Raw genomic sequence first — 15,000 nt, 5'->3', positions numbered from 1 at the left:
CGTGGAAAGATAAGACCACTCATGATGAATTATACAACCGCACTCAAATCAGTAGTATTGAAACCATCATGGCACAACGACACCTGCGCTGGTTGGGCAACACCATGAGGATGCCAGAACACCGGCTTCAACGGCGGATCCTGTATGGACAGCTTGCTGGAGGCAATAAAAGTGTGGGTGGCTCAAAGAAAAGGTACAAAGACTATACCAAAGAAGGAAAGCTGTTAAGAGCAATTAAGATTTTTTTTACGAGAGTAGTGGAAGTGAGAATTAAGGGAGAGAGACTGGAGGAACTGAATAGCTTTAGATTCTTGGGTGTGAATGTGGCGGGAAAGGGAGGAGTGGAGGTAGAGGTAGAATGTAGATTGAGAGAAGCAAGTAAATGCCTTGGGGGATTAAAAAGTGTAATGAGAAATAGACATTTGAAAATGGATGCTAAGAGGAGATTGTATGAAGGAGTGATTATGGCGACAGCACTGTATGGGACAGAAACATGGAATATAAGAGAGGAGAGAAAGTGTTTAAATGTGTTTGAGATGAAATGCCTGTGAAGTATGATAGGGGCTACTAGGGTGGATAATGTAAGAAACGAAGTGAGGAGGAGAGCGGGGATGGAAAGGGAGTTGGGAGATAAGGTTTATGAAAGAGTTTTGGGATGGTTTGGGCACATGGAAAGAATGAGTGAAGAAAGATTAATAAAAGAGGTGTGGAAGGCAGAGGTGGAAGGAGTGAACGTCAGAGGGTGGCCAAGGATGAGATGGATGGATGGGGTAAAAGGGGCACTGGGAAAGAGGGGAATGTCCATTGAGGAAGGACGGGAGAAGACAGAAGGTAGGGATGAGTGGAGAATAGTTATGTATGAATGATGTTGTGATACATAGAAAGGAGTGGGTGAGGGATGGGGATTAAGGGAGTATATATGAATGGTATTTTGACTCAGCCCGAAGAAATGTCTCGCCGTCTTCTCTTTTTCTCCATGAGGGGACGGAAAGGGGGAGGGTGTCGCCCATTAAGTTAAGCAGCATTGCTGTGGATGTGCTGTGTATTGCTGCACTGTTCCTGAATCAGGGTAGTGGGCGAGATGCAGGGATGACCCGTCATCCAGAAGGAACCAAAAAAAGGGGAAGGGAGGGTTGGTGAATAGGAGTGGAGTAGGTGGGGATGAAATGGGTGGGAGAGGATTTATGCATTTGACTTTGGCTACCTCCTTTCTAAGGAGGAAAAACCATTGGTATATGTTTATACGGTATAAATATATATATATATATATATATATATATATATATATATATATATATATATGTATGCATACATATATATACATATATGTATATGTGTGTGTGTGTATGTATGCATATATATATATATATATATATATATATATATGTGTGTGTGTGTGTGTGTGTGTACATGTACACATACACACACACACACATACACACGCACACACGCACACACACACGCACACACACACACACACACACACACACACACACACACACACACACACACACACACGCACGCACGCACGCACACGCGCGCACACACACACACACACACACACACACACACACACACACACACACACACACACACACACACACACACACACACACACACACACACACACACACACACACACACACACACACACACACACACACACACACACACACACACACACACACACACACATACACACACAAATGATGTCACAAATCCATTGGGTATGGTTAGATTACCCTCGAAAGGTTTCATAATGAAATATTGATCTACGATTGGTTGGTTGAGTGACGTCGTGGTAAGAAAAAAAATCAATAGGAAATAAAGATATTCATTTGCACATAGAACAAGGTTTAGAGGCATTCATTATAATGTACCACAAATCGAGTGGGTATGGTAAAACTGTCTGCTGAAAAACGGCAATAAAGGAAATAAATACAAACATGTACAGTAGCATTGTATCTCTAAACAGCAGACTAAAGAGCTCAAATTTGCCTATACTGTTATTTTCTGGTATATTGAGAGATAGAAGTCTTCAAATAACTGAAGCAATGGAATATTCTTTCTCAGCACTGTATAGGATGACACAAAAAAATGATGTATTTGATATAGTTAGGGCTTGAAATAATGGGTTACACCTATGTTTAATTTATTACTGGAAATATAACACTCATCTGACTCCCTGTTTCTTTGTTTCCCAGCAGGCCTGGTAGTGCCAGCAAGAACGCTGAACTGAGCCTGTGATCTTCTGTCACTTCCTGGAAGGCTTCCATCACCATTTCCTGCCATAGGAAGAGACCTTAGTGAAATCACCAGCTTAAAGCGCCTTTTCGAAATACTGCTAAGAACATGTTCAGCAAGAGTCATGGCTGTAGCTGATTGCTTCGATCCGACGACGCCGCCTCCACTCATCCGGGTCAAGATTGAACCCGATTTGAGGTGACACTGTCGTCGCGCTCAGACCGTGGACACCAACACGGGCTTAGCCGCACTGTCATAGAAGCGTCACTCGAGGCCAAACGACACGTGAGATTTCTTTGTACATGTCTTTTCGAAGAACAAACGAGGCGAATACCTTTTCATGTAGACAGTCAACTTCGCAAAACTTTTTCGAACAAGTGTTATTCTCAGTCGAGTGCAGTACCAAATAGACTTTTCTTCCCTCTTTTATGCTATAAAGAGAAACTTGATTCAAAATCTGGCATCTCAGAAAATAAAAATTTAATGTAAGGCCTGACCCACGAAAACTGAACCAGTAAATTTACATAAATATAAATTGAAAGTGATATGGTTTATGTTGATAATATGATGGGAGTGTTACCCTCTCATGTCCCACTCCACCTTAAGCGACCGAGTTGTAGTTGCACGTTGACAAATCTCCGCTGATCAGTAATCAAATATAAACCAAGAATATCTTTCCTCCCTTCCATTCCAGAAACGTGCAAACTATTATTTTCATGCGGATGTACAAAAATTATTACGAGGTCATTCGACGTGTTGGGAGATTGGAAAGCCTTTCCGAGCTAAGTAAGCGAGTCTGTCTTGCGTTCTGGCCGGGGAGAGATTGTCCACAAGGACAGAAGTTCCGGTGAACTAGAGACCAGAACGACCAACCTGTCACCTCCGCGTGCCCCGCTCCGTCTGGCTCTTCTGAGGCACCAAGTTGCTTAGCAAGGGACGGAAGCGGGAAAGAGATCTAGCATGGGCATCCCCCTCGGCTATTTTCCTAACCAAATACTCCATTCAGACTTCTCTCAGTTGAGGCATGGTGAAAGTTATTTCCTAAACAATTCCTCGGTTGTTTTTCTAACCAGATACTCTGTTTAGACTTCTCTCAGTTGAGGCAGAATGAAAGTTATTTCCTAAACAATTCCTTGGTTGTTTTCCTAACCAGATACTCTGTTGAGACTTCTCTCAGTTGAGGCAGAGTGAAAGTTATTTCCTAAACAATTCAACGCGAATAGCAAAAATCTTGAAAGTAAGCGCGAGCCGGTTGTGTAAAGCGACACAAACATATCGTCAAGAATATTGAATTTTTCTGTAGTAGCGATGTTATTAAATGTTTATAGGGAAAAGTGTAACAAGAAAGATGGAGACAATAAACTTTAAAGGAAAATATGGGTATGAACTTCATTCATCACAGTGATACGAATTAATGAATTACGAAAAAAATAACACGAAGAAACAATCAATAGTAAACACAACTGTTTTGGAATAGTCGAAAACTCGGAGATAAAGCGATGGTGGATACACTTTCAAATATAACCAAGCTATTTCAACTTTGCACAATCTAATCTCTACTTCATCGACAAAAAAAATAATCGAAGAAAGAATCTTGTAATCCACCTTGTGGCAACTTGTTCCCAATGAAAGACCAATGAAGTTCGCGATCAGGGAACGCGAGTCACAGTAAATTAATGTTAAGTGTTCTCGTTAGTCTTCGTACGAGACGATAAAAGCAACAGGTATACCACTCAAGTTGGTCACGGGCGGTGCTCACAATCTCATATATTCCAGGCTCTTTAAGAGGCCTTGAAGCTCACACGCGAAGGTGCTCTCTCTCTCTCTTTCTCTCTCTCTTTTTCTCTTCTTCTGTGTGCAAGGCCAGTTACAGTGCCACGGAGGCTCCCTGCGGAACACAGAGCACTCCAGAAGAGGAAGACGGCGTGGGACGCAAGTCTGCAGAAAACGGACGAAACAAAACGCCAACCCGGACATCGTTAGCACGAGAGGCTCTTCACAAGGTAAGTTCTCGTTGCGTTCTTTGCGTGTTGCGAAAAGTGAGATGTATGTGGCCGGCAAACAAGTGTAAGTACTGTCAAACAGCCTCGTTGCGCTTCAATGCGCTCTATGGAAGGGTGCGCGTTGTTACACAACTTTAGTAATAAGACCTCTTTCATCTAGAATCTAGGTGCTTATTAATGAACTTAATAAACTGATACATGTAAGATGTTGTTAGATAATTCTTCTTCCAGCTGTGTAACCACTGGGGAATGATTTCAGAATCTAAATCACAGTTGCTTTTGCAGTAAACTACTCAGACGTAGACAATAATGTACATAATATATATATATATATATATATATATATATATATATATAAATGTATGCACTTTTGTGTATATATATATATATATATATATATATATGTATAAATAAATATATATGTATATGCGGAAAAACCACCAAGGAAAAAGATAAACTGATGACCAAGCGCTTTCGTCTATTCAGAGATCCTCAGGGTACAGGATATCTGGATAGACGAAAGTGCTTGGTCATCAGTTTATCTTTTTCCTTGGTGGTTTTTCCGCATATTTAGAATCACGAGTTTATGTGATTTCTCATGCATATATATATATACATATATATATATATATATATATATATGTATATATATACATACATATATGTATATGTATATACACACATATTTGTATATATATACATATTTGTATATATATACATATATATATATATGTATATATACATATGTATATATATACATATGTATATATATATACATATATATATATATACATATATATATATGTATCTATATATATATGTATATATATATATATATATACACACACACACATTAGGGGGTACCGATTATTCGGCATCGGTAAGAATCGGCATTTTTCTAGTGAATCGGCATCGGCGAGAATTGGCATTTTTCTTTTAGAATGGGGTTTGGCATCGGTCTCGGCAATATTTTGTCGATACCGATCCCGATGCTAATGCTTTTGAAATAAAAACACAAACTGGAGTAAATGTTAGAGCAAATTATATTAGTTTTTAATTTTATTTTTTGTATTTCTTGTATAAAATTAAACTAAAAATAATATATGTATATATATATATACATATATATATATATATATATATATATATATATATATATGTAAATATATATCTTTATATACTTATATTTATATATTGAAACAGCAAAGTTTCTGCAACAGAAATTAAGCGAAAGTAATCTTATCCGCTTATAAGTGGAAAAAATGGGCGGACAACACAGTATACATGGCCAGAGGCTCACCCAAGAGAAACTGGTCTGATAAAAGACGTAGAATAACAAAGAAGAGAGATACCTTCTGGAGGAGATACAAGAGGCACACATATGAACAGGCATATCAAAGACGTCAGGAAATGACATGCTAATACGAGAAAATTTGGAGGAGAAAAGGCGTTATAAAAGGTAATAAAGAACTTATATTGCTATCTGAAATTAAAAGAAATAAGCTCGGTCAGCTCGGTGTCTTAAGATATGTTTTACTTATTCGTATTATCAGCTAGATATATCTCTTCTCCTGTTGTTCTATATGTACTCTCATCGAGGGGTACATATAGTAAATACAAGAGCATAAGTCACTCACTTCTTCATTCCTGCGGTGCTCTCTGACTACTTGCTGGCCCCGTCACCGCTCAAACCATTTGTCTCCACTTTCTGCGGTCCTGTCATTCATTCACGGACACCTACTCCTATACTGCTCAGGTCCTTCTTCACATTATCAGTCCCTTCTTGTACGTGGACTTCCTGGAAAGCTTCTTCCTCCTACATCGATGTCCACCATCACCCGTTTTGGTAGTATTGATTAGAATATATGTCTATTCAAATAACAGCTATGAGGGCATGATAGAACTAAATTACAAGTCACAAAAGAACCCCAAAAAATGAAGAACCCATATTTTATGCAATGAATATTGAATTCGGTAATTCTTGTGAGTAATCTATTGTCTGTCCTACATCTATAGGGTACAAACACGCCATCACTCTCTCAACGTTGTTGATCTCAGTTTCTGCAACGTGCAAAACCAACACGCTCTTGATCTGTCGCCCAGTGCATCTTTTTGCAATTTAATATATTCACATGTAAAAAACCGTATAAAAATATTTAACTTATATAAAAACCAAGAAAGCACAGATTCAAAGGAAATAGGACACTCACGCACACCAACCCCCCATATATATATATACATATATATATATATATATATATATATACATATATATATATATATATATATTTATATATACATGTATGCATATATATATATATATGTATATATGCAAAAAGATCACAAAACCACGTGATCCAATAAATTGCTGAATAACCACAAAGGAAACCGTAAAAGAAACTAAAATCCCCAAGCGCTTTCGTGATATTTTACATCTTCAGGGGAATACGTATTCCCCTGAAGATGTGAAATATCACGAAAGTGCTTGGGAATTTTAGTTTCTTTTCCGGTTTCCTTTGTGGGTATTCAGCAATATATATATGTATGTATATACATATATATATATATATATATATATATATATATATATATATATATATATATATATATATATATATATATACATATATACATATATATATTGCTGAATAACCACAAAGGAAACATAAAATAAAACTAAAATTCCCAAGCGCTTTCGTGATATTTCACATCTTCAGGGGAATACTTATTCCCCTGAAGATGTGAAATATCACGAAAGCGCTTGGGAATTTTAGTTTCTTTTCCGGTTCCCTTTGTGGTTATTCAGCAATACATATATATATATATATATATATATATATATATATATATATATATATACATGCATATGCATAAATCGCAAGTAGGAGCAACGTAATACAAATCATGAAACCCAGCCGTAGCAAGCTTCGAACTGAGGCCCGCGTGGTGTGATTCCCACACGCTACCACTTCGACATGTTAAACGTTCAGTTAGATGTAATGGTATCGTGCGGTATTCTCGCCACGCGGACATCGAAGATCGCTACATCTGGGTTTGATTAGATATCATATACATGCACATATATGTATGTGTTGGTGTATGTTGGTGTATATATATATGTGTGTGTGTGTATGTGTATGTTCATGTGTGTGTATGTATGTTCGTGTGTGTGTGTGTGTGCGCACGCGTGTGTGTGCGTATTGGATTGAGTGTTTGTATATCATAAGTTAGAGTAAGGTTGTAATGATATTAGTGTTTGTGTTTGGTTTCGTATGAGAAAGGTGGATGTGTCTGGACATCCGGGCGTGTTCAATAGTGTTTTGTTTATATATGCTCCTCCTTGTGCGTTTGATTCATATTTGTTACTTGTATGTGAACCTGACCCTTTGCATTTATCATATATGTATCTATAATTGTATTTTCTTGATATCAGTATTCTGTATGTTGTGCTTATTTTCCTACCTAAAAGGTGTAAATGTGTCTACATCCCTCGCATGCTTTCACGCCGTTTGCGTGGAATAGCTCACACAAGACCAAAAAATACTTGAAGTAGGACTTATTTGATTTCTGCTTTTCATATTTATATTTACCTTCCCTTTCTTTCTGCCAATCAGCTTCAAGGTTCATTGTACAGCCTTGCTTGCCTACTACGATCTTTTGGAATACTTGAAATTAATTCCGCTCTCTTTCTTTCCCTTTCTCGACTGAATATTAAGCGAGTGCAACAGATCCTGAAACCAGGAAAATAGACAACCTCTAAAGTTGTCGGGAAGGTATCTTTTTATCTAAATATTTTTCATTTGTCTACTTAATTATCTATTCATTTATTCATTTACTTGGTTATCAACTGAATGATTGATTGATTGGTTAATCGATTGATTGGTTAATCGATTGATTGATGGATTGACTTATTTATTTGTTTATTAATTTATCTATTTATCTATATATAAAATAAATTTTAATATTTATACATTCATTTCTTTACTTGTTTACATTATATCTATTCTATATAAATATCTTGGGGAACAGTGTACTTGGTGAATTGACAAAAGTACATTTTCTTACCTAATACGAGCATACTGAATTCAAATCTGAAATCAGATTCTTTCTAAATGCTACAGTTTTTTCGTAATATCAATAACTAATATTATATAATAATTTTAATTTTACCATGCCTATCATCATGCCCTGAAGTAATTTTGAATTATCCTTTTGCGTTATTTATGGTAAAGCAGGTTTTTGCATAAACATTTTATTACATATGAGAAGAAACTTGAATTACATATTAGGATTATACATACATACATACATATACCAAAGGCTTTTTCCTCCTACACCGGGGGTAGCCAAAAAGAGAAAGGCATAGAAACCACTCCCACCCATTCCATTTCCTATATATTCCACTCCCCTCCCCCTCCTCCTTCCCTCTTATCTTGGCACCTCCTGGATTATAAATACTGTAATCAAATGGATACTAATTTATTAATGACCGTACATCAGGCTGGAGGACCTCTTCTTGATTTCAATAGGGCAAAAATTTGCATTTGTAACTTTCTCTTGTAAATCTTCTCTCACTGATCTCTCTTCGAATCGTCCAGCAGCAGTCGACCATCATGTGTCTATCCCATTGACTTTGGTAGCGCTCTTCCATCGTCGTCAAATCCTGATGGAAGCATTCCCCTTGTTTGTCACTCATGGCTCCCAGATTCTCTGGAAATCGGTCGAGGTGACTATCTAGGAAATGCAGCTTCACACTCCTGTTGCATCTCAGATCACGATATGGTATAAGCATATTAGTAGCCAGATCCTCGTAGTTATGCGCTTTTTTGTTTCCCAAGAAGTTATAAACGACGGTAGAAAATGAGAGCCAGGCTACCTTCTCTTTTTCATTCATGGTGTTCACGAATCTAGAATTACTCAGAAGTCTTCGGATTTGGGGACCATCAAATACTCCTGCTTTTATTTCTTCGTATGACAAAGCAGGAAACCCCGATACTATGTACTGAAAACAATCATTGTCAGTGCTCAACGCTTTGATATACTGATTCATCAACCCCAGTTTGAGATGAAGTGGAGGAAAACCGATCTTCCCTCGACTTACGATTAGCTCATTAACAATGTTTGACATTCCTGCTTCCAAAGTTTCCCGAACTGGCCAATCTTTTTGGATCTAGTGTTTGTTACAGGCTCGACTGTCCCACATACAGATATAGCATGGAAACTTTTTATATCCCTTCTGCTGGCTAAGGAAAAAGATGACCATCTTAAGATCTACTTATATGATCCACTTGTGTTAATGGTACTTAAGTAAATCCATGACCATTCTTATGTCATCGTGAGTTTCTCGCAGATGGACAGAGTGATCAAGAGAAACTGCACCAAAGTCATTGCCATTATACAAAAGGACACACTTGAGACTACGCTTGGAGCTATTCAGAAACAGTCTCCACTCAACAGGGCTGTAGGTGCCAAGTCCCAATTCGGTAAACAGACCAAGAACATCGTGGTAGTATACAAATTGTCTGTCCTAAGAGAAATACTTAACAAATGTACTCTCCCTTGTTCGGTAATACGATACACGTACCGACCTGTCAAGTATATGTCCTTCACTCAACCTGGAGGATAAAAGCAGCTTTCTTGGAAAGTGCCAAATCACGTATCAAGTCACTCAAATCCTTTTGATTGAAACAATGAGGAGCTAATGACTGTTCAGCATGTGATGATGAATCTGTCGACTTTGAATCCATTGTGTGGACGTCTATATCAGATACATCATTTTTATCCTCGGAGGAAGCATATTCATTGAAAATCAGAACTGGTTGAGACTCAGAATGAGGTACTGGCCGGATCGCTGAGGGGATGTTGGGGTAGTCAATTTTGTGCCGATTTTTCTTACCAATCCCTTTAGTATTCAGCAGACAGAAATAACAGTCCGATACATGATCCTTTGGCTCTCGCCACACCATGGGGATTCTAAAAGGAAGACCATTTCTCTTTCATTTCGTCCACTTACGAAGATGTTCCACACAACTATGGCAACCTGTCACAGTCATGATACAGAATCTTTTATACAACCCCATTGTTGTTAGGTGGAATTTCCGGGTGAAGGTCTTCCTGGTGGTGTTGCTGTATTTGAAAACTACCCTAACATCTAGTTTCTTTAGGATGTTCACAATTCCATGAAAAATTTCGTCATTAGCGAGAACTAAAGACTTAAGGTTGTCCTCGTTGTTTGGTTCTTCCCTGTCAACTCTGAAGAAATGTTTCTTGGGGGTGTAACGACAATGGTTGAGAATATTCTGGATGACTCTTATTTCTTGATAGATATTCCGGGTATTAAATCCTCTACTCTCTCAAATATATAGAAATAAAAGCATATTTTTTTACCTTGATATGATTATTAGAAAAATAATGAACATATTTGTTGGTTTTCTATAAACTTTAGTTTTTAAAACTGACTTATCTCTAATCAGTCCTACATTAAAGAAGAAACAAGGAAGTTAAGTTTAACAAGGATATCATTAATGGTTAAGTTTTGGGACTAGAAATAGAACATCGTCTATAACTAGTTTCTCTTTAATAGATTTTAACAAAAATTCTTCAAAATATTTCCCATACCTTTTAGCCAGAACAGGGAAGGTAAGATTATCTATAGCGTACCAAAATTTTGCGTATATTTTCCCTCAAAAACAAAAGAAGAATTATTCACACGAATATTTATTAACAAACTTTTTACATGGGACACCATCAATACTTTTATCCAAAATGTCTGGAAGAAGAATCTAAAACATTGTTAACTGAAACATTTGTAAAAAGTCCCTTGGCATCGAAATTAATTGGTAAGGATAGGAAACACAGACAGACTTATCCTTCTTTACCTAGACTTCGTTGTTCTAAATGAAAGAATCAGAGATTGCACCTATGAACAGAAATAGACGTGTAGAAAGGTTATAAGTTACAGAGTCCAGTAAACTTATAATGAGCCATTACAATAGGTTGGTTTGGCTCGTGAGTTTTAGAAGTCCATCGAAGGATTTTGCGTAGAAAATAGTTTAATTAGATCTTTACCTTTAAGTAATTTTTTTTCTTCAAAATTTTGTTGAATTTTTTTTATTTACTTCAACACTAGGGTTTTTCCTTATTTCAAAAGATGTGCTTTAACTTATAAGAGACCAATTACTATTTTGTTATGATAATTTTCATCCGTTACTACTGAGGAAAACAAATGAAAAGAAGGAATGGAAAAGCAAAAGGAAGAAAAAATGCTAAAAAAGAAAAAAGAAGAAACAAAAAAGGAAAGCAAAAATGATAAGAAAGAGATGAAGAAAACGAGAAAACAAAATGGTAGAATAAGAAAAAATAAGAAAAACGAGGAAAAATTAAGAGTAAAATTGCAAATAGAAATAGATAGATGTGTGCGTGTGTGTGTGTGTGTGTGTGTGTGTGTGTGTGTGTGTGTGTGTGTGTGTGTGTGTGTGTGTGTGTGTGTGTGTGTGTGTGTGTGTGTGTGTGTGTGTGTGTGTGTGTGTGTGTGTGTGTGAGAGAGAGAGAGAAAGAGAGGGGAGTTCGTGTGTGTATGTGTGTGTGTGTGTTGTGTATGTGTTTGTGTGTGTGTGTGTTTGTGCGTGTGTATGTGTGTGTGTGTGTGTGTGTGTGTTTGTGTGTGTGTGTGTGTGTGTGTTTGTGTGTGTGTGTGTTTGTTTGTTTGTGTGTGTGTGTGTGTGTTTGTGTGTGTGCGTGTGTGTGTGTGTGTGTGTGTGTGTGTGTGTGTGTGTGTGTGTATGTATGTGTGTGTCTGTGTGTGTGTGTATTTACCTGGTTGTATCTTACGGGAAGGGAGCTACGCTCGTGGTATCCTGTCTTTGTATCTCGCTGTATCTAGTTTGCTCTTAATTTCATGTATAATTTTTGGACACACTATTGTTTCATCCAATTTGTTCCAGACATTCACCACACTGTGTGGAAAGTTGTTCTTTTTCAGGTCCCTTCTATAATTGTCCTTTTTGAGTTTCTTTTCATGTCCTCTTCTATTTATCTTATCCCAATTTAGTAAGTCATCTCTATCAAGGACTTCCATTCCTCTTATGATTCTATGGATGGTCAATAGGTCACTTCTTTCTCTTCTTTGTTCCAGAGTCGGTAATTCCAGGTTTGACAATCTCTCCTCATATTACAGTTTTGAAAGTGTTGGGGACATCTTTGCAATTGCTCTTTGGATTCTTTCAATTTTCTTCATTTTCTTTTTGGCACTGTTTGTCCATAATGTCGCTGCGCACTCCAGTATTGACCTTATCTGTGTGACTAGTATTTTCTTTACCATTTCTTCGTCCAAGTAAGTAAAGGTCACCTTTATTGATCTGAGCAAGTTGTAGGTTTCTTCGGCATTCTTTTTATCCGTTTATCAGGAATCATGTTCTTAGTGATAATCACTCCCAGGTCTTTTCAGAACTCACTTTGTTTACTTACTTTGTACAGATTTTATATTGTCCTGATATTCTTTTTTCTTATTTTTTCCAAATTTCATTATGCTACATTTCTTTATGTTGACATCCACTTCCCACTTCTGACTCCATTTCCAAATCCTGTTTAGGTCTCTTTGTAGTGACTCACAGTCCTTTTCTGTACTTACTTTCCTCATCAGTTTTACGTCGTCTGCAAAAGAAGTTTACGTAACATTCCACACCCTCATCGATGTCATTTATATGAATAGCAAGCATTATCGGAGCCAATACCGTGGGATACCACTAATCACTTCTTCCCAGGTAGGACTCTTATCTCTGAGCACTACTCTCATCTGTCTTTCATGCAAGAAATCCTCCATTCATTTCTTAATATGTCTTTTTGTGATATTTTATCAAAAGCTTTTTGTAAATCTAGGAAAGCACAATCAACTCATTCATTCCTTTCTTGTATTATATCTATTAGTCTTGAATAGAAACAGATCAAATTCGTGGCACATGACCTTCCCTGTCTAAATTGGAATTGTCTCGACTTTAGTATACTGTTTTCCTTCAGAACTTTGTCCATCTATTCTCAATAATTTTCACAATTTTTAGCTACTGTACTTGTATGGGAGACCGATCTGTAATTGGCTGGATCTCCCTTGTTTCCCCCTTTATATATTGGTACGATATTTGCATTCTTCCAGTCTTCTGGTATTTTTCCTTCTTTAAGTGAGCAGCTTGTTACCTTATATACTTTGTCTATTATAATGTTCATCTATACATTCTTTTAGTATCCAGTTTGCAATACCATCCGAGCCGTGCGATTTCCTGACATCAAGTTTTATCATTCGTCCCTTATTTTTCTTGTTACAATTATTTCACTTATGGGCGGAAATCTCACTTCGCTTCTTTCATCCTCATGCTGTACATTTTCTCTAGTGAACACAGACTTGAAGTGTTCATGACTTCAGCCATTTCTATATCTACTGTGTATTCTATCTCCCCTTGGCGTAATTTTACTATTTCCTTTTTGGTTTTTAGTTTACTGGTCACATATCTATAGAATATTTTTTGTTGGTTCTTACATTTTTCTATTATGTCTTTCTTATAGTTTCTTTTTTCCTCCCTGCGTATTTTTACATATTCATTCCTTAGATTGATATATATTTGACTCTTTCCATCTTTTTTCTCCATCTTTTCCAAGCTTTATATCTTGTCTTTAGCCTCACTGTACCTTCTGTTATACATACATACATACATATACCAAGGCTTTTTCCCCCTTCCAAGGGAGGTAGCCAAAAAGGGAAAGGCATAAAAACACTCCCACCCATTTCATCCCTAAATACACTCCACACCCCTCCCACCCTTCCTCTCATCTGAGCACCTCCTGGATGACGGGTCATCCCTGCACCCTGCCCACCGCCCTGGGTCAGAAGCAGTGTCGCAAGACACAGTACATCCACAGGAAGGCCGCTTCATTTAATCGGCGACCCCCCCTCTCCGTCCCCCTTTGCATATAAGGAGAGGACGGGGAGAAATCCCTTCGGGCTGCGTCAAAATTTACTCACACATACTACCCCACCCCCCACCCCCCCGCCCATTCCTCCTCATGCAGTCACAACATCATCCATATACAACCATTCTCCACTCACCTCTGTCTTCCGTCCTCTCCCTTCCTTCCTCAACAGACATTCCCCTCTTCCCCAAAGCCCCCTTCACCCCATCCATCCACCTCATCCTAGGACGTCCCCTCATGTTATATTAGCACTTAATATAACCTTTTCCTTCTTTTTGTCTTGGTACATATTCATCGACTCCTTCGTTGTAGATTTCTTTCAAAATTATCCATCGACACCTTAGATCAAGATATAACGAAATGGCAAAGCTGGTTAAAAGGAATACACGTTCAGCGAAACGTAATTATGAAATCAAGGTTGCCAGTCAAGGAAAATCCAACCCAAAGGGTTTCTTTCACCTCTATTAAACAAAAAATAAAGAAAGAATAGGACCAATTAAAAACGATGAAAATGTCATGATAGAATCGGAAGAAAAAATGAGTGAGGAGTTTAACAATTATTTTCTATCGGTGTTTACTAATGAGAGGTTAGATAAAGTACCTGACTGCGATCCGATTTTCAGAGGGGATGAAGAAAATAGCCTAACTAATATCAGCATTAGTAAAGAAGAAGTTATCAAGCAGATTGACAGACTTAAAGCTACAAAATCTCCGGGTCCGGACGAAATTTTTCCAAGAATGCTTAAAGAGTATAAATTTGAAATCTGCGACCAGTTAACTGAAATATTCAATA

General features: G+C 37.5%; 2 protein-coding genes across 2 annotated transcripts in view; both read left to right on the top strand.

The window, feature by feature from the left end:
* Window positions 1-2,032, top strand: part of LOC143040451 (uncharacterized) — a 2,417-nt gene extending 385 nt beyond the window's left edge. The window contains exons 1-2 of the mRNA XM_076211545.1: window positions 1-173; window positions 1,976-2,032. The exon at window positions 1-173 is cut by the window's left edge and continues 385 nt beyond it. Coding sequence (XP_076067660.1) covers window positions 1-173; window positions 1,976-2,032 — 230 coding nt within the window. The remainder of the gene's footprint in view (window positions 174-1,975) is intronic.
* Window positions 2,033-4,136: 2,104 nt separating this feature from the next.
* LOC143040448 (uncharacterized) overlaps window positions 4,137-15,000 on the top strand; it is a 221,974-nt gene continuing 211,110 nt past the window's right edge. The window contains exon 1 of the mRNA XM_076211542.1: window positions 4,137-4,247. The gene's annotated coding sequence lies outside the window, so the exon portion shown is untranslated. The remainder of the gene's footprint in view (window positions 4,248-15,000) is intronic.

This window comes from Oratosquilla oratoria, chromosome 28 (assembly GCF_046742065.1).
Source record: "Oratosquilla oratoria isolate Oo_2021 chromosome 28, ASM4674206v1, whole genome shotgun sequence".
Classification (NCBI taxonomy): domain Eukaryota; kingdom Metazoa; phylum Arthropoda; class Malacostraca; order Stomatopoda; family Squillidae; genus Oratosquilla; species Oratosquilla oratoria.
The sequence above is the reverse complement of the archived record's forward strand: the minus strand, read 5'-3'. Positions and strand labels throughout refer to the sequence as shown.